Source organism: Heteronotia binoei, chromosome 1 (genome assembly GCF_032191835.1).
Source record: "Heteronotia binoei isolate CCM8104 ecotype False Entrance Well chromosome 1, APGP_CSIRO_Hbin_v1, whole genome shotgun sequence".
In the NCBI taxonomy this organism is placed as follows: domain Eukaryota; kingdom Metazoa; phylum Chordata; class Lepidosauria; order Squamata; family Gekkonidae; genus Heteronotia; species Heteronotia binoei.
The window spans coordinates 216116680-216140909 of NC_083223.1; the positions used below are offsets into that span (position 1 = coordinate 216116680).

Here is a 24230-nt window from a genome sequence, read left to right on the forward strand (position 1 = left end):
AGACGCCGCACGCAGAACCTGTGCCTCTACTGCGGCACGGCAGGCCACTATGCCTCTGGCTGTCCTGCTAAACATCGAATACCCAGACCTACATTGCCACCGCCGCCAAAAGGCCAGCCCCAGGCGTAAGTGGACCCTCCAGCCTGGGGCGACTAGCTGGGTCCTCCGAACAACAGGCTGATACCCCGGGCCCGTTCCTGCTACCAGTCAAACTCCATCTGCCCGATGGACGCTGGCTGTTCGTGTATGCCATGCTGGACTCGGGAGCGGCCCACTGTTTCGTAGATGCCGCCTTTGTAAAGCAGCACCAGATCCCAGTGCAGCCAAAAGAGATTCCGACGCTGGTGGAGGCTATTGACGGGCGCCTCCTCCGTTCTGGCCCCGTCACCCAGGAGACCTGTCCCATCACCTTCCACGTCCAGCAGCACCAAGAACAGCTGCAGTTTGATGTCGCCCGCATGCCTCGCTTCCCGCTGATTCTAGGCCTTTCCTGGCTGAAGCTGCACAACCCCATCGTGGACTGGGCTCAGCAAGAACTACGCTTCCGAGACCCATGCCCCCATCTGACTCCTCCCACCACTCTAGCAGCCGGCATCCCGAGTGGTGGTCCTCAGCTCCCTCAGAAGTATGCAGATTTCGCCGAGGTCTTTGAAGAGACAGGAGCAGATCAGCTTCCCCCTCACCGACCCTATGACTGTGCCATTGATTTGGTACCTGGGGCACCACTCCTGGTGGGGCGTCTGTACCCAATGTCGGAGCCTGAGTTGGCAGCTTTGCGAGACTACCTGGACAAGAACCTGAAGCGCGGATCCATCCGACCCTCAACTTCTCCCCTGTCTGCTCCAGTCCTCTTCGTGAAGAAGAAAAGCGGGGAGCTCCGGCTGTGCAATGACTACCGGGCCCTGAACAAGATCACCATCCGCGACCGGTACCCTCTACCACTGATCCCTGAACTCTTGGATCGTTTAAAGGGGGCCCAAATCTACACCAAGCTGGACGTCCGCGGAGCGTACAATTTGGTGCGCATACGGCCCGGAGACGAATGGAAGACCGCGTTTGGGACCCGATACGGGCAGTACGAGCACCTGGTGATGCCCTTCGGATTGACCAACGCCCCCGCTGTCTTCCAGAGGTTCATGAATGATGTATTCCGGGACCTGCTCGACCGCTTCGCGATCATATACCTGGATGACATTCTAATTTACTCCCGCAATCCTGCCCAGCATGCCGAGCACGTCCGCCAGGTCCTACAGCGCCTACGCGCCCATGGCCTCTACGCCAAGCTGGAGAAGTGCGACTTTGACCTGCGCTCCGTCGAGTTCCTTGGTCACATTGTGTCACCACAGGGAATCCTCATGGACCCGAAAAAGGTGGAAGCGGTCCTGACCTGGCAGGCCCCTCAGAATCGCAAAGACCTGCAGCGGTTCCTTGGTTTTGCCAACTACTATCGGCAATTCATCCCAGCCTATGCATCTCTGACAACACCCCTGACTCAACTACTCCGCCCCAAAGAACCTTTCCACTGGTCCCCAGAGGCCGATAACGCTTTCTCCACCCTGAAGACCCGCTTCGCCACCGGGCCACTCCTGAGATACCCCGACCCCCAGCTTCCCTTTACGGTGGAAGCTGATGCCTCCAACGTGGCCCTGGGAGCAGTGCTGTCCCAGCGCGAGGAGCCGTCCCAGCCACTCCAGCCCTGCGCCTATTACTCACGCCAGCTCACTGCGGCAGAGAGGAACTACACCATCTGGGAGAGGGAGTTGCTCGCGATCAAGGTGGCTTTTGAGGTTTGGAGACATTACCTTGAAGGGGCTCGCCACCCTGTCCAAGTGCTCACCGACCACCGGAACTTGGAGCATCTCCAGACCACCCGCCGTCTCAACCAGCGCCAGATCCGGTGGTCCCTATTCTTCTCCCGCTTTGACTTCAAGATCACCTACATCCCCCATACCCAGAACCGGAAAGCCGATGCGCTCTCGCGGAAACCGGAATACGCTCCTGCTTCGACTGAGACCGTGCCTGCTGCTCCCATCCTGCCACCCTCAGTGTTTGCAGCCACCTCCACTTCACCAGCACTCGTGGAGGACATTCGTGCTAGCCAGGCCAATGATCCCTGGGTCCAGCAACACCTCCAGGCACTCCAAGATGGCTCAACAGGCGAGTTCACGACTCGAGGCGGCCTCTTGCTACACCACGAACGCCTCTATGTGCCGCCCGGGCCCTTGCGGGCAGAAGTACTACGCATGACCCACGACGCGTTACCCGCTGGGCACTTTGGACAACATAAGACCACCCACTTGCTGACACGGGAATTCTGGTGGCCACGAGTTCGCTCCGATGTTGCCCGTTATGTCAGCTCCTGTGACGTCTGCCGACGGGCCAAAGACGTCCCAGCCAAACCCTCGGGGTTGTTACAGCCCTTGCCCACACCCTCAGGACCCTGGGATACCATCTCGATGGACTTCATCACGGAACTTCCACGATCCAAGGGTCAGACGTGCATCTTGGTGGTCGTCGACCTATTTACCAAGATGGCCCACTTCATTCCGTGCCCGAAACTTCCCACAGCTCAGGAGACAGCCCAGCTCTACCTGCAACACATCTTTCGTCTGCACGGACTCCCAGCCCACCTGATCTCAGACCGGGGCCCCCAGTTCTCCTCTCGGTTCTGGCAAGCCCTCCATTCCAGCCTGGGGACTCGAGTGCACCTGTCCTCAGCTTACCACCCACAGACAGATGGTCAGACAGAGCGCACCAATGCCACGCTAGAGCAATATCTCCGCTGTTACACCTGCTACCAGCAGGACGACTGGATCACTCTGTTGCCTCTAGCGGAATTTGCATACAACAACGCGGTCCATTCCTCCACCCAAATGACCCCGTTTGCTGCAACCTACGGGTACCACCCTCGGTTCTTCCCGGCGATCCTGCCACCCACGAATGTCCCCGCCGTTGAGGCCTACCTGCAAGAACTCCGCGCCAGCCAAGACTTGCTCCGAGAGCAGCTACAGCGGGCCAAGGAAGCCTATAAACTAGCTGCGGACCGGAAGAGGCAGGAAGGCCCCCCAATCCAGCCGGGGGATCAGGTGTGGCTCTCAACTCGCTACCTGCGCCGGCCTGGTCGGTCTCACAAGCTGGATGCGCGGTTCATTGGACCCTACCCTGTCTTAGAACAAATAAACCCCGTCGCCTTCAGGCTCCAGTTGCCACCCCACCTCCGCATTCACCCCGTGTTCCATCGCTCCCTCCTTGTTCCAGCTGCACGCCCTGACCCAGCTCGGCCTCCTTCTCCACCGCCACCACCACCAGTGTTGGTGGATGATGAAGAAGAATACGAGGTGCGCCAGATCCTGGACTCCCGGTACCATCGTGGAGGCCTCCAGTACCTTGTGGACTGGGAGGGATACGGCCCAGAAGACCGGTCTTGGGAGCCCGTGGACAATCTTCATGCCCCAGACTTGGTGCAACGGTTCCACAACAACCACCCCGACCTCCCAGGCCCCTCGACGGAGGGGGGCCCTGGGGGGGGGGATAGTGTCATGGGTGCTGGGGACCCTGTAGAGGAAGTTGAGCCTGCAGCAGAAACTGTGCCCCTGCCACCTGCACCAGTGCCCCTGCCTCCTGCTGGAGAAGATCCCAGCCCCCCTGCCTCGCCCTCTCGGGTGGCGCGTGTGCGTGACCGCCTCCGTCAGGACCTCAGGGATCGGAGGAGGGCGGCACGCTCACAAGCAAGACGCTCCCTGAGCCCTGAGTTTTGAGAGGATTCTGGCCCTTCTAAGAGCAAGGATGCTTGAGTTGCAACAGGATCCTGGCTGCCTCTCTGAGCCAGCAATTAGCCCAAATGGGCAACAGCCAGCAGAGGGCTATATAGCTGTAGGCTTTGGGAGGAGGCTTTGTGGAAGCAACTAGTCATCTACCTGACGTCCTAGCATCCACTTCGGCTTTTGACTTTGGACCTCCTGACCTTGGCTTGACTTCTGGACCCCCTGACGACGGCTTCTGAACCTCTGACCTACGATACCTGGACAACGATTTGGCTTTGGCACCTTGGACACTCTTGCTCACCGGTTACAGACCTTGGACTGCCCCTGGACTTCGCCTGGCCTGGCCCCAGCTCGTGACAGGGAACCTTTTTTCTGCCAGGGGCCATTTTGATATTTATAACATCATTCGGGCCATACAAAATTATCACCTTAAAAAACAGTACTCTGCCAAGGGAAAATGAATGTAAATAATTGTTTTTTTATTTGAAGTCATGTGGGGAGAGCCTAATTTGGCACACACACACACATACCCCGACCTGTCACCCTAGGCAAATGCCTAGGTCCAGGGCTTTTTTTGTAGAAAAATCCCGACAGGAACTCATTAGCATATTAACCCACATACCCTAATATTAGCATATTAGGTCACACACTCATTAGCATATTGGGCCATATCATCTGGGATAATCAAGTGGGGCCAGCTAGGCCCCAGAGAGGCCGCCACATGGTTTGGCTCGGCTCAGCAATTCCCAAAGGCCAGACCAAGTGATCTCGAGGGCCATAAACGGCCCTCAGGACAGAGGTTCCCCACCCCTGGAGTAGAAGGTAAGAGAGAAAGGAAAATAAGTAATACAAGTGGGGGACCTGCTAAGATATTAACTCAGGGAGAGAGGGGGAAGAAGGCAGGAAGCAAAGAGCCACAAAGGAAGCTGGGGGGAAAGCAAGCTACTGCACAGCTCCAGCACCAGCAGCTTTGGAAAAGGAAGGAGAAAGAAGTTGTTCAGAGGATGAATTGAGGGCTGTATGGGCTATATGCGCCCCACAGGCCACATATTTAATACCCCTGTGTTAGAGGAAATCTCAGGGCCCAGGTAATGTCTTAGTCCTCAGCCCCCTAACCAGGGCGCAGTTGGGTAGGAGGGAGGCTGGCTGAAGATTGCATCCATTCACTGAGAGAAAGAGACAACAGACAAGTGCTCTCAGCTGGAGCTCTTTATTGCATCTTTACAGCAGATATAAGAAACCTTTACATGAAACGATGTTGTTCATTAGAAACACCCATCCCAATAAGTAAAAGCAGTGCACACATAAGAAAGGAATATATTCCTGTCTGTCCACCAAGAAGCATAAGAAGCCATTGGTGGGCAACCCCAAGCAAATAGAACATACCCTATATATATAAGTACAGGTGTCCAAGAATCTATAATAATAATTCTCCTGTAGTGGCAAATCTGACCATCCTGATTGGCTGGGGACTGTGGGGTATCAGCCTTTGGCCTGTCAAACTATCAATCAAGAGTACTTGTGTGCCATTGGTTGAGTCTGCTCCTCTCTCCTGCCTGGGTGGCAGCTGCTAGCCAGAAAAGCTGATTCTGTCAGTAAAAGGCACCCAACCTTAGTGCTGGCAGTTACTACCGGAACACACTATTGGCCCATCACACATCAGTCACTGTCTCTGGCCTCCCATTGGCTGAATCCGCTGCCTACTGCAGGCCCAGGAATATTGACAAAACTACCAAAAGCAGTCTTTCCTCAGAGACAGCCATATCTCCAACTCTTCTCTGTGTCCTCTCTGTCAACAGGCCTCAGAAAGGGCTGCAGAGCTACTGCAGCCTCACAAAAGGCCTCCTAGCACACACAGCCTCCAAAGGCCACAGAAATAGTCAGGGAGGCCAGGCTCCGCCGGGTGTGTTTCCTTAGAGCCCATAGCTGCCCCTGGGAAGTGCTAGCCAGAGGCTGAGAGAGAAGAAGAAGAATTGCAGATTTATATCCCGCCCTTCTCCCTGAATCAGAGACTTAGAGCGGCTTACAATCTCCTATGTCTTCTCCTCTCACAACAGACACCCTGTGAGGTGGGTGGGGCTGGAGAGGGCTCTCACAGCAGCTGCCCTTTCAAGGACAACCTCTGCCAGAGCTATGGCTGACCCAAGGCCATTCCAGCAGGTGCAAGTGGAGGAGTGGGGAATCAAACCTGGTTCTCCCAGATAAGAGTCCGCACACTTAACCACTACACCAAACTGGCTCGCCTCTGTTGTCTGGAGTCCAGATGGCAGAGATCAGGTCTCCCTTGAGGTGGTGGTGGGGAGTGAATGCCTTCACTTGGGTGGGTGAGAAGACAGTAAGGGTGGGGGAGCACTCACCTAGAGGCCTTTAGAGATACCTTTCCAGGTTGGTGGGAAATCCCTGGAGATTCTGTGGTAAAGTTTGAGGACGGCATACAAGTCACGGCTTCAGAGTAGGGTCTGCCAGACCCAGGTTCTTCCTGTGGAAGCTGACTGGGTGATTTTGGAATAGTGACAGACTTCTACCCTAACCTGCCTCACAGGATTGTTGTACAGGTCAAAGGTGGAAGAGGAGAATGATGTAAGCTGCTCTGATTCCCCCTCCCCACTGTGGAGAAAGCCTGTCTTTTTCCTATGTAGAGACTGAAGGGGGAAGGCGATGGAAAGCTGAAGTCAGAGGGACAGATAAAAGGAAGGAGATAAGGTTGACATCTCCAGGTTAGGAAATTCTTGGAGATTTAAGGGGTGGGGCTTGTAAAGGCTAGTGTTTGAGGAGGGGTGGGACGTCAGACAGGTACAATACCATTTCCTCCTTGGGAACCACTGTTGCCCATCTCCAGGTGAGGGCTGGGATCACTCAGAATTACAACTGCTCTCTAGATGAGAGAGATCAGCTCCCCTTGAGGTGGACAGGGGCAGTGAATGCCTTCACTTAGGTGGGTGGGAAGACAGCAAGAGTGGGGGGCCACTCACCCAAAGCCTCCTTCTAGAGCCCATTGTATTTTTCTTCATAACGAGTCTTATTCCTAGTATGACATAAACAAAAACCTGTTGCTGACTGGTATGATGAACTCTGCCTGAAGTCACTCTACCATCACTCTGCTATCTATAACATCAGAAGATTCCAGATACCTTCTGTGTGAAGGAGAAGTCATGATATCACATACCCAGATATCCCTACGTTTAGACTTCAAAACTGGACTCTAGGAATGTAAATTATTCTTTTAAAGCAAAGTACATTATTCTTTTAAGGCAAAGTTCACTAACACTTCTTAGAAAATTACAGCGCTTAGCTAGACTGCAAAGCCTTGTAGGAGAATGAACCAGAAAAGCTAATTCAGATTGCACTTCAGAAAGGCCCAGTTTCAGGTAAAGGTAAATTCCACTATATAATCCAAGGCTGTCTTTGATCTGATTGCTTTAAATCAGGGGCGGGGAACCTCCATCCCAAGGGCCGTATACAGCCCTCGAGGTCACTTGATGTGGCCCTCAGGGATTGCTGGACCGAACTGAGCTGTGTGGCAGCCTCCCTGGGGCCTGACTGGCCAGTGAGGATCGTGGGGCCCAACTGTGCTGTGTAGCAGCCTCCCCAGGGCCAGGCAGGGATTACAGGGCCCAGATGTACTGTGTGGCAGCCTCCCTGGGGCCTGGCTGGCTGGCCAGAATTGTTGCAGGGCCTGGAAAAGTTACTGTCACAGTTCAGTTTGCATTTGATTATCCCAGGTGGTGTGGCTTAATATGCTAATGAGTGTGTGACCTAATATGCTAATATTAGACGATGTGGCCTAATATGCTACTGAGTTCCTGCTGGGTTTTTTCTACAAAAATGTCCTGGACCTATGCATTTGCCTACAGTGGCAGGCCAAGGGTGTGTGTGTTTGCATTAGTTTTGCTGGCCTGAATCATTCTCCCTTGGCGGAGCACTGTTTTTTAAGTTGATAATTTTTATGGCCTGAGAATGATGTTATAAACATCCATATGGCGCTTGGCAGAAGAAAGGTTCCTCACCCCTGTTTTAAATAGCAAGAGATCTAATCAAGCTGCCAATCTCTCACTTGATGCTGAAAAGGCTTTTGACAAAATATACTGGAAATTTATCTTTGCTACACTGACTAAATTCAATTTTCCTCACAGATTTTTGAATTGGATTAGAATTCTTCATTCAGCTCTCAGATCCAGAATACTGAGTAGGGGTGTGCATTCAGCTTAAACCAAACAAAAAAAATACCTGAGAAATACCTTACCATTTTTTTTTTGCTGTTATTTAAGCCAAATACAGATTCAGAGAGTGCAGTAGACCATATACACTGAATATGAGTCAGCAGTGTGATGTGGTAGCTAAAAAGGCAAATGCAATTTTGGGCTGTATAAACAGAAGTATGATGTCCAGATCATGCAAAATGATGGTATTGCTTTGCTCTGGTTAGACCTCACCTAGAGTATTGTGTTCTGACCACAATTTAGAAATGATATACACAAGCTGGAACACATCCAGAGGAGGATGACGAAGATGGTGAGGGGTCAGGAAGTTCTTCCTAATGTTTAGTCAAAAACTCTGATTTAATTTCAACCCACTGGTTCTGGTCCAACCTTCTGTGGCCACAGAAAACAATTCTGCACCATCTTCTATATGACAGTCCTTCAAGTACTTGAAGATGGTGATCATATCATCTCTCAGCCGCCTCCTCTCCAGGCTAAACACGCCCAACTCCTTCAACCTTCCCTCATAAGACTTGGTCTCCAGACCCCTCGCCATCTTTGTTGCCCTCCTCTGGACCCGTTCCAGCTTGTTTATACCCCTCTTAAAATGTGGTGCCCAAAACATCTCCTCTAAAGTGAGAAAAGAAGTAAAACTTCATCTATCTTTAGTAAATATATGATCATAATTATTCATTTTCTTATATAGTTGTAAAACTAATCTGAAAGTTTCAAACTAGATCACTATACTATGTACCTTCTAAAAATGAAACCTGCATCTACCTCTGACTTGTGAATAATGCATTAGGGTTAGAATGAAGTTTTATGTAAGAAATCATGATTTAAATCAAGTCTTCCTGACTAGTGATTTAAATCATTATTTAAATCAGTTTGATTTATATCAAATCCACCCTGGTGAATTAACTTGCTGTAATCTGGGGTTATTTTCAGATTAATAGACCTGCAGACAACAGATGACATATGGACAAAAATGCCCATCCAGAGTAGGATTGCCATGTCCAACTCAGGAAAATCTGGGGACTTTAGAGGTGGAGCCAGGAGCAAGGTTGTGACAAGCATGACTGAATTCCAAAGGGAGTTCAGGCCATCACATTTAAAGAGACCACACTCCTTTTAAATGCCTTCCCTTCACTGGAAATAATAGAGAATGGGGGTACCTTCTTTTGAGGCTCAAAGAATTGAACCCCCAGATCCAATCTTTTTGAAATTTGAGGGAGTCTTTGAGGAGAGGCATAAGATGCTATGCTGAAAATCTGGTGCCACTACCTAAAAAAACAGCCCCCCAAGAGCCCCAGATACCCATGGACTGGTTCTCTATTATACCCTATGGGGACCACTCTTTATTAGGGTGTAATGGAGTGCCCAGCAGACACGCAAACCCCCCAGAAGGGATTTTCACCAGCAGAAATCACCATTCTAACCTACATGCTCAGGCTATAACCCAATATACTTCTAACAGTGCAGCTCTTGGGGGACATTATGGTAAGGAGGAATTGTAGGTCTGCCACAAGAGATGAAAATCTGCAAACATCATTACCCCTTCTGCCCCCAGAAATCCTCTCCTGGATCCTGAGTTCAAAGTGCCCAGTAATAAGGATGGAACTGTGAGCAGAATGTCAGGACCTTTATATCAATGTCAAGTTATGGAAAATCCTTTCAACCGTATCTACCAGTGGTTTTGTGTTTTACTCTTTAAAGTACAAAATAGTCTTGTGAACCACTGCTCCCTCTTCAAACTGACATACATGGAGATCACTGGTAAACCAGATTACAATGCTACGTTTCTAACAGAACAAAACCAAGCATAACACACCATATAAATTGAGCCGGAAGAGGGGGAGGAACTGTACAAAACAACTCTCTGCCATAGACTGTGAGAAGCCATAGCAAATGGGGAGAAGAGGCTATTTAAAATCCTCAGTAGCCCATGTGCTATTGAATGTTCTGAATGCCTAGGAAGATTTGTATATCACACTGTCCTCATTAAGAATCATTCATCTAAAGACTTCTTAGAGGTTGTTTCCATAATTATCAGAACCCAGAGCATCTCATGGCTCATTTAACCCAGGCAGAACTGTTGCAACCCTACATAGGCAACTGACAAGGCTTTTTTCTCTGACAAGTGTAATGTAATTTCAATAACTAAAAAGTGGCTTAAGAACTTCATCAAGCATCAAGACCCCCAGTGACATCCTCAGCGGAATCACATCAAGCCCAGTGACTTCAATGGACTGTCAGTCTCTTAAACACCACTTCAGACTTCAAAACATATGAAGCCCTACAAGAGTTTCTAGTAGCCTATGAACGTTGGATCATATGTCAGTTATGGAAGCTACCATTTCATAGAGGCACTGAAGTGAAATCTGAAAATATTACAGCAATAAACACTAAAGGGTTACAAATCAAGCAGTAAATAAGTGGCCAGCCATAACATGAATTTTCTAAATTTAATTTTTAACCTAATTCATTAAATAGCATAAATAAAATAGTCAGCAGACCCCAGATACCCATGGACTGGTTCTCTGTTATACCCTATGGGGACCACTCTATTAGGGTATAATGGAGTGCACAACTCAAAATGGAAGGCTGTAAGGGGCTATGTCCTTATTAGACTATCATCTCAGCTATACAGACAAAATCCAGTTTCCCAAAAAGAAATCAAGTACCTCACCCTTCAAAATGGGTTATTTAGAACACAGGCATCCATCATACTAACTTTGATGGTAACTTCCAGGCCAGAATAATCACATAATGCAACAAGGACACTGCTGAAAGTGAGTAGGACTACACCTGCTAGTAGAACCTTACCCTTTCATTAAGAAATTCTGTATAAATTGTAATATCGCAAAAAGAAAAGGCCAATGAAATAATACCTCAAAAACTTGGCCGTGAACTCCATACCACTGAAAAACAGATGGAAAAGTAAATGGCTTAAGCACCTTTTGGGATAGAGTAGGGAACATAAGAACATAAGAGAAGCCATGTTGGATCAGGCCAACGGCCCATCCAGTCCAACACTCTGTGTCACACAGTGGCAAAAAAATTTTATATACACACATACACTGTGGCTAATAGCCACTGATGGACCTGTGCTCCATATTTTTATCTAAACCCCTCTTGAAGGTGGCTATACTTGTGGCCGCCACCACCTCCTGTGGCAGTGAATTCCACATGTTAATCACCCTTTGGGTGAAGAAGTACTTCCTTTTATAAGAACATAAGAGAAGCCATGTTGGATCAGGCCAACGGCCCATCAAGTCCAACACTCTGTGTCACACAGTGGCAAAAAATTTTATATACACACATACACTGTGGCTAATAGCCACTGATGGACCTGTGCTCCATATATTTATCTAAACCCTTCTGGAAGGTGGCTATACTTGTGGCCGCCACCACCTCCTGTGGCAGTGAATTCCACATGTTAATCACCCTTTGGTTTTAACCTTTCTGCTCAGCAATTTCATCGAATGCCCACGAGTTCTTGTATTGTGAGAAAGGGAGAAAAGTACTTCTTTCTCTACTTTCTCCATCCCATGCATTATCTTGTAAACCTCTATCATGTCACCCCGCAGTCGACGTTTCTCCAAGCTAAAGAGTCCCAAGCGTTTCAACCTTTCTTCATAGGGAAAGTGCTCCAGCCCCTTAATCATTCTAGTTGCCCTTCTCTGGACTTTCTCCAATGCTATAATATCCTTTTTGAGGTGCGGCGACCAGAACTGCACACAGTACTCCAAATGAGACCGCACCATCGATTTATACAGGGGCATTATGATACTGGCTGATTTGTTTTCAATTCCCTTCCTAATCATTCCCAGCATGGCGTTGGCCTTTTTTATTGCAGACGCACACTGTCTTGACATTTTCAGTGAGTTATCTACCACGACCCCAAGATCTCTCTTTTGGTCAGTCTCTGCCAGTTCACACCCCATCAACTTGTATTTGTAGCTGGGATTCTTGGCCCCAATGTGCATTACTTTGCACTTGGCCACATTGAACCGCATCTGCCACGTTGACGCCCACTCACCCAGCCTCAACAGATCCCTTTGGAGTTCCTCACAATCCTCTCTGGTTCTCACCACCCTGAACAATTTAGTGTCATCCGCAAACTTGGACACTTCACTGCTCACTCCCAACTCTAAATCATTTATGAACAAGTTAAAGAGCATGGGACCCAGTACCGAGCCCTGCGGCACCCCACTGCTTACCGTCCTCCACTGAGAAGACTGCCCATTTATACTGACTCTCTGCTTCCTATTACTAAGCCAGTTTTTGATCCACAAGAGGACCTGTCCTTTTACTCCATGACTCTCAAGTTTTCTAAGGAGCCTTTGATGAGGAACTTTATCAAAAGCTTTCTGGAAGTCAAGGTAAACAACATCTATCGGGTCGCCTTTGTCCACATGTTTGTTCACCCCCTCAAAGAAATGTAACAGGTTAGTGAGGCAAGATCTTCCCTTGCAGAACCCATGCTGAGTCTTCCTCAATAACCCGTGTTCATCAATGTGCCTACTCATTCTGTCCTTGATAATGGTTTCTACCAACTTTCCCGGTATTGAAGTCAGACTGACTGGCCTGTAATTTCCCGGATCTCCTCTGGAACCCTTTTTAAAGATGGGGGTGACATTTGCTACCTTCCAGTCCTCAGGAACGGAGGCAGATTTCAATGAAAGATTACAGATTTTTGTTAGAAGATCCACAAGTTCAACTTTGAGTTCTTTCAGAACTCTGGGATGTATGCCATCCGGACCCGGTGACTTATTAGTTTTTAATTTGCCTTTCAGTTGTAGGACCTCCTCTTTTGTCACCTCAATCTGACTCAGGTCTTTCAACACCCCTTCCAAAATTAGTGGTTCTGGGGCGGGCAAAAAGTTCTCGTCTTCCACAGTGAAGACGGAGGCAAAAAATTCATTTAGCTTCTCAGCCATTTCCCTATCCTCCTTCAGTAATCCTTTTACCCCATGGTCATCCAAGGGCCCCACTGCCTCCCTGGCTGGTTTCCTACTTCTAATATATTTGAAGAAAGTTTTATTGTTGGTCTTTATGTTTTTTGCAATATGCTCCTCATAGTCCCTTTTTGCCTGCCTGATCACAGTCTTGCATTTGATTTGCCACAGCCTGTGTTCCCTTTTACTAATCTCACTTGGACTGGTTTTCCACCGCTTAAAGGAGTCCTTCTTACCTTTTACAGCTTCCATTACTTTGTTTGTTAGCCATGCAGGCCTTTTCTTATGCCTGTTTGTGCCTTTCCATAATTTTTTTTTTCCTGGACAATACTAAGAGAACAGTCTGCATTCGCATACTGCATCCTTGTTCTTGTGCTGCCAAGATGTTTCATATACATTAGGGGTGAGCATTCAGCATAAACCAAGTCAAAAAATACTAGCATTTTGGGGGTATTTTTAAAGCTTAATTTTGGCTATCCAAAATGGTCAAGTCCCAGACACCCCAAAAATCCTTGGGATTTTAGAGACCTCCAGATAGCTGAATTTAAAAGGACTGTGATCCTTTTAAATGCCTTCTCCAAGCCACACAACTCTGTGGCAAGTGAACACTGAAGGTTTTTAAAGGACTCACAGTTAAATGCTTTCCTGGAGAACTCACAGCTTTGAGATACTTAACTTCAAAATTGCTATGTTTACAGGAAAATGTTATGGGGGTTCTTTAAACTTGAATTTGCTGTAAAATAATCTGTAAAATTATGTGTAAAATATTTCCTGTGCCACATCAGATTTGTTTGTTTTTATAGTCAATTATTATGAACTGATTGAAATTTTTCTAATTTCTGCATTTTGAAATTTTAAGTACAGTGTTTTGTTTTATTAGATTCTATTGACATTTTCTGTTAATTTTTTGCAAGCATGTCACCATTGTATTTACTTTATATTATGTAGATATTATGTGTGAAATTGCAAGCCATGAAGAAAGCTTTAGAAGCTCTGGGCAGGCTGGTTTGGCCCACATATATACTGAATTCACATGTATGCCTCTCTATCTTTTTGCTACACAATAAATGCTTTGAATTTCTTCAGCAATAGCTTTGAGATGAAAGTACTGGAATTTTGATGGGTGGTGTCCATCCATTTTTCCTACTCTCTCTTCATATAAAGGAATCTGATCCCAGGTCTTCTTGTAACTATTTGAAAAAATATTTGCTAAATCTGCCCTCTTACATGCTGAATAACAAGTCTGAACTTCTGGCAAGCCTACACTGCTGATGTAGGACATATTTTGACACCTGAGGTCTTTTCCTATACAAACTGACTTATTTTGCTCTGCCAACTCTTCATAATTTCAATATTGTGGCTGCAACTTCCATCACCATAGACTAGATGTATACTCATAAATGAGTATAAAAGCACCGACCCATGGGGTGACATCACATCATGACATTTTCTTGGCAGACTTTTATGGGGTGGCTTGTCATTGCTTTCCCTTCTCATATTATACAAATAAAGTATTTTGCTACAATATTTGAACACGTTGCATTCAATGCACTGGCAAATGCTTTGGTATAAAAGTGGCACAAATTCTAAACAAATATTACTTCAAATTATTCAGGATAGTGAAAACAAAGCAAGTGCTACATTACTGAAAAGAGCTGCAAGAGGATCCCTTTAAACTGGATGTGGACAACAACATGGCAAGCGAAGCTCAATGTAAACAAGTGAGAATTGCCAAACACCAGGTAAAAACCAATCCTACATTTACAGAAGGCCAGAATTGGCCATGGCTGAACAAAAAAGTCAAAATGGAAGAAGGTGAACCATGTATACAACCCTCAGATCCTTGGAGGAAGGACAGGAAAAATATGTAGGCAGACAGTAGATTTATACAAAGCACAGTGTTTGCATGTCAAAAGGGGTACCATAGCTGGAAATGATTAAGACATGAAAAACCAAAAATGAGCAAAGGGTTGAAACTTCTTCACTGCAAAGGGCTTTTTGATTTGAATGTGAAAAGACTAAAGGATGCTACACTGCAGACATTTTTCTCCTCTCATAATATTAGAACTTAGGATCTCCCAATGAAACTGGTGAGCAACAGATTTAGGATGGAAGTATGTCGTTACATGAAACATGATTCATTTTATCAATGCGTATTAACCATGGTTAAATGGTGGGTACCTTTAAATAACTGTTGTTGGGGGAAAGGCAACAATAGAGAGGATGCTTCATGTCCTGCTTATGGATTTCCTGGAAGCATCTGGTCAACACGATAGAAAATAGGCCACTGGAAATGGGACTTTTATGCAAAGTGCAAAGCAGGCTAGTGAACCTGGCATCACTATTTTCTTAAAGCTGTATAATTCTTCACTGATCCTTAGTTCCAGTCAAACTAAATTTTAAAGTCTCTGGTGACATTCCATTATAGTTTTCCTTTTTTTTTTTGCATTACTATCACTATTTTTTTAACATTAACTATCACTATTAACATTTCATTTCTATAAATCAAGTAACTGCATACTAACATTTTGTTTAAAGCTGTTGTATTCATATGTGGTACAACATACCTATTATGGCTGGTACACTGAAACAGAAAACAGACACTTGCCACAAAAGAAGTGTAGAATCTGAAATTCTTTTGAGAATCAACAGAATGAGTGAGATTACTTGGACAAAAATTAAAAGAGCATGCACATGCCCTGGTGATGTGTATTTTCTAAATCAAGCAAATTGGACTGATACATACTACTTTCGGTGCTACAGTACAGCTACCTAAATAAGAAATGCATGTGATGCGTATATCAGTTGTGAATTACATATATCCAGTTACTTAGCTTTCTCTCAAAGAGTGTGGAGGAAACACAACTGATTATTTAAAAGTTGTGAGGGAGTACTGTAAAGCACAAATCTACATAGTAAGACATTTTAGCCCAAGTACTACTCAGTATTTCAAAAGTATGTTGCAAGATTGTGCTAGTTTTTCTATAAAGACAATCCTTTCCCACAGTAATTCAAACTTTCTTATACTGAGGTGAGGTACGTATAGCTTCCTGAAGGATTTAGAACACTGTTCTCTCAGTCTGTGCAAGATGCAAGAAGTTGTGTTCTGCTATTGCACTCAACAAAGTCTGAAGTCTTCCTCCAGCCTAAGGATAATTCCTCTAATTACAGTAGCTATAAAAGATTTGTAGATGATTCAGCCAGCACCCAGATCATATGCCAGTCTGTTTAGAAGCTCCATTTTTTCCAACTTAACCCAAGTTATGCCAGTTGCCTAATATTATTGTTCTTGGCACCATATGAGTAAATTAAGGAAACGTCAAATTAAGGAAGTTCAAACATATAATGCAATCAAAGTAGGATTCCTCAGAATCTTTTTGATACAAGTGTCAGTCAGTCAGTTTATTGTGGCTCTAGGCCAATCGACAACAACAACACAACAACAGTACAGCACAACACCGAGCTAAAACATGACATAACTATCTAATAACTGTGTACAGCCATCAAAATAATATTAAAATTAAAATTATCTGAAATAAGCAACATATAACTAAGGACAGCATTATACAATCAGATCGCAGCTTCGTTCAAATACAAGCAACATTAAGTTTCTTCCTGACAAGGTCAGTAACATATAGAAACTTAGCAAGATCCAGGGAAAGTTGATCACTCCCATCCCCTAGGAGGAAGTAAATAACTTGGGACTGATACAAGTGTGTTTAGGACTGCAATCCTGAATTCACAAACTCAAAACTATAGCAACCTCAATTTTACAGGTCCTGAAAAAAATAGTGGTCAAAATGGTAAATAGCTCTCAGCCTGGGATAGGGGATGAACACATTCTAAGAAATTGACACAATGAATACAAGAAACTTGTATACAGAGTCAAACCAATTAATCATCTGTTTTGATACTGTCCTAGTGGCAACCTTCTAGGATTTCAGTAGAGAAAGATATTTCCCACCTGCTAACAAAGATCCTTTAACTGAATATACTAGAAAATGAACATGGAAATTCTATATACAGGCTTTCTGGACAGCAAGTACAGATCCAAAGCCACTGCTTAACAGTAATCAGTAACCTCACAGCAGCCTGAGAGTTTTGGAAGCCTACCTGCTGTTCCACTGGGTGCGGCCTAGAGCCACCTGGTGGGGGAAGAGACGCCGCTAGCCGGATTGCCCCTACTATGGGCTATATTTGTGTACCTGTGTCACTTGCGACAGATGGCTATTTCAGCCTCTTTCCTCAAGATATTCAGATGTGCCACCATGAAAGCAAGCAATTGACAGATAAACCCATAGTATGGCCACAGAACTGCATTGCATGGGTCCCTGTGAGTGCAACAAGGCAGTGGCATCCATTTGTCTCCAATGACTGTGTTTCTTCCCCATCTGCTCTTAGTGACTGTGCCTCATCTTTATTTTCTAAGATGACAGTTATTGATCAGGGATTGCTTTGCAAATCTGTTGCCTTATATTTTCTGTAACCTTTTTTGGAGGGAGTGTATAAGTCTCTTCTAGCTAGGTTTCAAAGCTATGGGGACTCTTGTCGCCCAAAAGCACCCACAAGGGCAAAATTATTCATTGTCTTCTCAACCCTCTAAGCCAGGAGTGTCAGACATCCAGCCTGTGAGCTTCAATCAGAGCTTCAATCAGGCCTGCAGGATTCTCTTCTCCCCCTCTGTCCTCATCCTCTGAAGCTCCAGGGCTGCCAACCTTCCCAGGTCCTTCTTCTTTCTCTTTGCAAAGGCTAAAGCAAAGCTGCAAAGAAAATGCAGAATGGATTTTCCATTCAGGCCTCTGGGCACAGCAGACCTGAATGGAAAATCCACTCCACGTTTTTCTTGCAACTTTGTCCATGTGTTTCAATGGAGCAAAGATCAGTTTAACTTCCCAGCATTCCCATGGCCAGCTGAAGCTTCCAGGAGTTGTGTCCTTGCAAATCAAATGTTGATGCTTTGAGCAAGCTTTGCCTCCGCTCAATGGACATGAGAACTAGTGCCTAGTGAGTACTCTCAGTTGGGAACCCACAGCCAAAGGGGAATATTACACTGGAGAGCCATTGCTAATCTGAGAAGATCCCGGGGGGGGGGGGGGGAAGCTTGCAGTGCCCTGCCAGTTCTCCCAGGCTGAGAGCATTTTATATTTTCAGTTTGTGCAGTAATCCTTGTGTTTTTTCTTGATGTTTTATTTTTACAATTGCATCTCACTATTCCCCCCACCTTTCTGTTTTAAACAAAAAACTGCAAGAGTTTTAAGCATAAGAACATAAGAGAAGCCATGTTGGATCAGGCCAATGGTCTGTGTCACACAGTGGCCAAAAAAAACAAGTGCCATCAGGAGGTCCATCAGGGGAGCCAGGACACTAGAAGCCCTCCCAATGTTGCCCCCCAAGCACAAAGAATACAGAGCATCACTGCCCCAGACAGAGAGTTCCAACAATACGCTGTGGCTAATAGCCACTGATGGACCTCTGCTCCATATGTTTATCCAATCCCCTCTTGAAGCTGTCTATGCTTGTTTGTATTTTAAGTTTAAAAAAATAGTATCTTTGTGTTTGCCTGTGTACTTTATAAAGTCTATATCTCTACTATCTGGCATTACATTTTAGGACACACATGGCTCAGCCCTCCTAACAAATGAGTTTGACACCCCTGCTCTAAGCAGAGCAAAACTGACTCCTTTTCTGCTCCAGGGCACAAAGTTTTCATGTTGAATGAATCCCTTAATGGCTTCTGCATTTCCAGTTATAGCTCCCCTAGGAAAGTCTCCTGTTACTGATTGCCCTGATACCAATAGGGGTTCTGACCCACTGGATGCAATTGAGGAGGAGGTGAGTTATGATGTCATACAAGCTGCAGAAGTCTTGCTTTTGTGTACTAGAACACTGGAGTGTATTTTTGAGCAAGTAAACTCAATGTTGTTCAAACCTGTCTTATTAATACAATTAAGGAATCAAGACTTGTTTTAAATTCTTATTCACAGAATTTGTATGATTTTTATTCCAAGAATACCAATGATTCCAAAGGATGCATACCTACTAACTGCCCAAATCCCAGCTCTGGGGAAAGTCCATCACAGCTTCTCTTCCAGTCTGATCAGGTCTGTGTGTGTATCTACCAATCCTCTGGGCCCATTTCACTGAGGTATTCTAAATTTCAGGAAGTGAAATACTTGAGGGCCCTTTTGAAATTAAAGAAGAAGACCTTCGACCTATATGCAAATCCTTTATTCTTTCACCATCGTATGTCTTTAGAAAAGTTATTTATTGTTGCACTAACCAATCAGTTTTCCTGTATCCCATACCTGCTGTGAAACCTGCAGAATGTGTGTGCAGAAAAGCTCCAAAGATACAAGTTCATGTCAACTCCAAATGAAATGCTTTTCAGTGAATTAAAACTAAAATGGAGCAAGTACCCACAATTCAGCTAATGATGATGAAGAGTCTAATTCACAATTTAATTTTGTTGCAAACACTGTAGCTGCAACCTGTCATCAGAGCATCAGTTGTCAAGTGATATAAATTCATGTGCGAGTAAGCACAAAACACATTCAGTTATTACTGTGGCTAAACAGAACCTCCAAGTCCAGAGGCTGTATATTTCCTAAAATCAATTGCTGGGGAGAAACAACATGGGAAGGCTTGGATTTCAATGATCATTGTTGCTGTGACCATTCCTTCTCAGTCTTTTTGACCTCAGCATCTACTTCTTTGGTCTATAATCAGCCCACTAACTCTGTCATCTTTTAAAGGATCTGATTTACCCTTATTTAGGAGCTGTTTCTGAAAGAACCGGTTTGGGTGTATTTCAAAGCTTTCTATTTTCTAGATGCTTAAAAACTGAGATTGCTCTCCATTGCACAGTCATACAAGATACCTATAACTCTCCTCTCTCTCTCTTTTTTGTATTTTTTTGTGTGTGCGCGCGTGCATGTTTGCACCTGGAAGTCATGTCGACCTTTGGCGATTGACCCCTACTGGGAGCCTGGAGGATATTCATGGAGGTAGCTGAATAAGCCTGCCTCCACTTTCCAGCTGGGTATTTCAAGCACAGTCTCCCATGCAAGTACTAACCACAGTCAACCCTGCTTAGCTTCCAAGATCAGGTTTGCCTGGGCTATCCAGGTCAGAGCAACCCTCCGCCTTTCCTTTCTCTCTTTTCATAGACCCTGAGCAACACGTTACACAAGCATGTGTGAATGTGTAAGAATATCTAACACAGGGGTGTCAAATATGCGGCCTAGGGGCCAAATCAGGCCCCCAGAGGGCTTCTATCAGACCCCGAGCAACTAGCTCGTCTGCTTCCTTCTCCCTCTCTCTTGCTTCCTTCTACATCTCAAATAAAGCACGAATCCTCACGGTCACAAAGGCTGAAAATGTAAATCTATTGCACAGTGAAAAATGTAACAAGAAATTTCAACATAAGAAACATAGGGTTACAATGAAACCTCCATGTGCAAATTCCTTGCAGACTCGACAAATTGCATCAAAGCACCAATGATTTAGGAAACTCTGTTGCTTTCTTAGATGCTGGAATAAAGATGCTGAAATGAAGTCCTCCAATGATCCCTGCACACTAGATTGTCGCAACAGGAGAGCTAGCAAACCAAGCCATTTCCCAGATGGCTTCTTCAGACATGCGTGCTTTCGGGATACATTTCTTCCAATTACAATCACTTCAAGTCATGCAAATTGCTGGTGTGCACATGGAAGTTTCATTATAACCCAATGTTTCTTACGTTTAAATTTCTTGTTACATTTTTTCACTGTGCAACAGATTTTTTACATTTTCAGCCTTTGTGACTGTGAGCAGTCGTACTTTATTTGGGTTTCCAGAAGCATGGTTTCCTCCGTTGATTTGCTCATTCTGCATCTCAGCGTGCTTTGCAAGGTTTGCTCAATCGCACAGGAGCTACAGAGCAAAACCTTGAATTTCTCCATTGGTTGAGCTCGTCTCCCTCCTGGTTCCCTGGGAAGGGAGGGAAAGAGCCAGAGATACCTTTGCCTGATTCCCTAGATCCCATGGGAGAAATACAAAGAGAGCACCTTTAGGACCAACAAGTGCTAATGTTCTAAGTATGATTCATTTTAAGTTTAAAAATAAATAAATCTTTAGTCGTGTTTGTGTCCTTTAAAAAGTTTATATCTCTGCTACCTAATCTTAAACACATGGCCCGGCCCAACATGGCCCAGCATGACCCAACAAGGTCTCATTTGTCAGATCTAGCCCTCATAACAAATGAGTTTGACATCCCTGATCTAACATGTACATAATTTCATCTTAGATTTAACTTTGTACCATAACTGTGTTTTGATATTTCATTCAATGAAACTGACTATTCTACCATACACCAGCCTGCATTTCATTTCAAGCTTCCTCTAGAGTCACTGCTTTGTCACAAGTCCTTAGACAGCAGTGGTCTGTAGAGTGTTTTTGTATATTTCTGCTTAGCTGGATGTTAAAATCTGAATCAGCAGCTCTGAACAAGGAACAGCAGTTCTCTTTCTCTGTCCTACACTTTGCTATTTTGTGTGAAAAGTAGGATCATTCACACAACACACACCCAATTAAACACATATAGTGACATCCTGACTGCGGCCTTTCTGAGACACTTGGCTGATGACCATTATAAAAAGTATGATATTAAAATATCATCAGTAAAACATTAGTTTGATACAGTAAACCTGCTCTAACAAGAATGCAAGAGTTATCTTCTACTTTTTTTTCATCCTGCTGTTCCTCCACAGTGCTCAAAATGATGCTTAGACCTAGATACAGGCCTCAAAATTATGCTTAATTCTAGATACAATAATACACCCAAGTTCTACACATTCAGCACCATTAGATGCAATTTTTTTAAGCTGCAGATGAAGGGGGAGAGGAACAAGCAGTTGCAAGTTTTAAGAATCCTGGTTTTTTTTGTCTTTGACATCTGAAACAAAACCTATCTTGTGAGGGAGAAATAAAATAAAAATGTGACACACCACCAACATAGTGAACACCGGTCCCTAAGTTGCCAGTTTTTACATGCAAGAAGATTTTGATATGAAGTAGTATGTAATCAGATTCACCGTCCCTTTTACAATTTGAGACGACAGCCACCTTATCGCAAGATGCTGCCGGTTATACAAACTGATCCCGGAACAGCAGCCTTATTCCTCAGCTTCGGTGTGGCTTGCTTACTCCCAGAGATATGTTAAAAGGCTGCAGCCTGCATTACTCGCTGTGAAAAAAGAAGGACGTGACCTTCGTTCTTGAGGGGACCAGCCAGGCCTCTCCTGCCCTTTCACCCACCACCGGCGTGACTACCGCCAGGCCAGCCAGGGACACTCACCTGCTGCTGCCGCGGGAGACTGCGGCCCCAGCGGAGTGGAGCGGCGCCGAGGAGGGCGCGAAGGCGCCAACGCCACATCCCAACCTGAAAGGCCAAAGGCCAAAGCCATGCCGCCACACCGCCCTAAGCAGCCCAGCCATGATCCCCTTCGTGCACGCGCCACACGCCGGTCAAGGAGGAGCACGTGACAAGGTTCAGACGCTACCACTCTGAGCGGAAGGGGAAGTGATTTCCCAGAAGCCCAGGGCGGACGGAGCTCCGCGCTCTGGGAGGAAGTCGCGCGACGTCAGCAAGGAAGGCAAAGAGCGTCTCTTTCTTTTCTCTTCGTCACATGAACCTAAAAGATTCAAACTGTGTTCTGAAAGATTCCGATAGCCTACCCACCCCTCGCTCCTCACGAAATGGTACGGCCCGCAACGGCCGGGTTTGTTTCGCGGGGGAGTAGCAGCAACCTTGGGCCGGTAGAAAACAACCCGAAGTTGTATTGCCTCGGAATTGCCATAATTGGGACTAGGGCGGAACGGGGAAACTAGCTTAGGTACAGCATTGGCCTGTAACCGCTGGACGCTGCAAATAAAATGAAATGGCGTTTTTCAGCGCTGAAAAGCCGCTCAAAAATGCGGTCACCTCGGGGAAGCTGTCGATCGGCCCGTCGCTCTTTTTTGTGTGTCGCGTGGAAGTTACGTCGGGCAAGCCCTTCTCCCTCCTACATGAGCATGCGCTCTCGCAGTACTTTCTGTCCCGGCTGCGTCTGCGCTGCTCGACCAAAGTTTCGTTATGCTGTGCTGAGAGTCATATAGATGGGTCTCATGGGTTTCGACGCTTCCTGGCTGTGCAGCTTTCCGTGTCGTCCTATCACCCTTTTTTAATTCTCAGAACACGCCTCATGGTGTGAGGTAGCTTAGAACGAGGCGTAGTATGTATCCCAAAACCACACTTACCCGTTCTCCTTTTCTCTGAATAAAGTGATAGGCGCCTACCCGTGTTAACGTGCCTGGCCGCACGAACATACGCGTCCCACAGTGAAAACGTAGGTGGTAATAAATTTGTTATAGAACTAGAGTTAAGTAATAGTAGGCCCAAAAACTACAAAGGTTGACAACCCTAAATAAAGGCAAGCATTTCCTTCCCTTCTTGGTCTGTGACACTTCAGACTCCTCCCGGAAGGTAGAAACCCCAGAGTCAAGGAGAGTTGCCAGTCTCCAGGAGGTGCCTGGAGATCTGGAATTACAGCTCTTCTCCAGACTACAAAGATCTGCGAAAATGGCTGCTTTGGAGGATGGACTCTATGGTATTACATTTAGCTGAAATCTCTCTCCTACCCTACCCCCAAATCTCCAGAAATTTCTCAACCTAGAGTTGGCAACCATGTGATAAAATGAATGTTGATGCGACTAATTCAACCTGATTTACAGTAATGACTTGGTGAACTTTTTGTTTTGAAGTGTTTTGTTGTTCACAGTGTCATTGCAATAGGAAATATTCTAATCAGAAAATAAAGTCAGTGTTCCTGTCACAAAATTATAACATTTTACATTTTGTGGATAGGATTATTAATTCATGTGGCAGCTCCCCTCATTCTTAACTCCTCTGCACAACACTTGCATCACCACAGCAACCCTAATTGTTACCTTACGCTGTTCACATGGAACAGCCAGGAAGACACAGTTTTACAGTTTCCAATAATTATATGAACTTTCTGATGTATTGTTGCTGGGGAGGGCAGAGTCATTGAAATGATGAATGGCAATGGGAAGTTCCGGAACTGGTGCTGTAAAATTCAAGCATTTGACAATATGTTGAAATTGTTAATAAGGTGCCAGTGAAATATCATGGGCTAGTTGTTTTAATATTAAAGTCAGGAAAATGAATAATGAAAATGGAGTAAGTAGCTGGAAATTTGTTTAATTTAAATCATTATCATTATTGGGAAGAAAAGCAGTCTTGTAAGATACTTCTACCATTGATAAA

At 45.5% G+C, this 24230-nt stretch overlaps 1 protein-coding gene across 1 annotated transcript in view; it reads right to left on the reverse strand.

The window, feature by feature from the left end:
* Positions 1-22915, reverse strand: part of LRPPRC (leucine rich pentatricopeptide repeat containing) — a 204287-nt gene extending 181372 nt beyond the window's left edge. The window contains exon 1 of the mRNA XM_060247554.1: positions 22260-22915. Within this exon, the coding sequence (XP_060103537.1) occupies positions 22260-22399 (140 nt within the window). The 5' untranslated portion in view covers positions 22400-22915. The remainder of the gene's footprint in view (positions 1-22259) is intronic.
* Positions 22916-24230: the final 1315 nt, after the last annotated feature.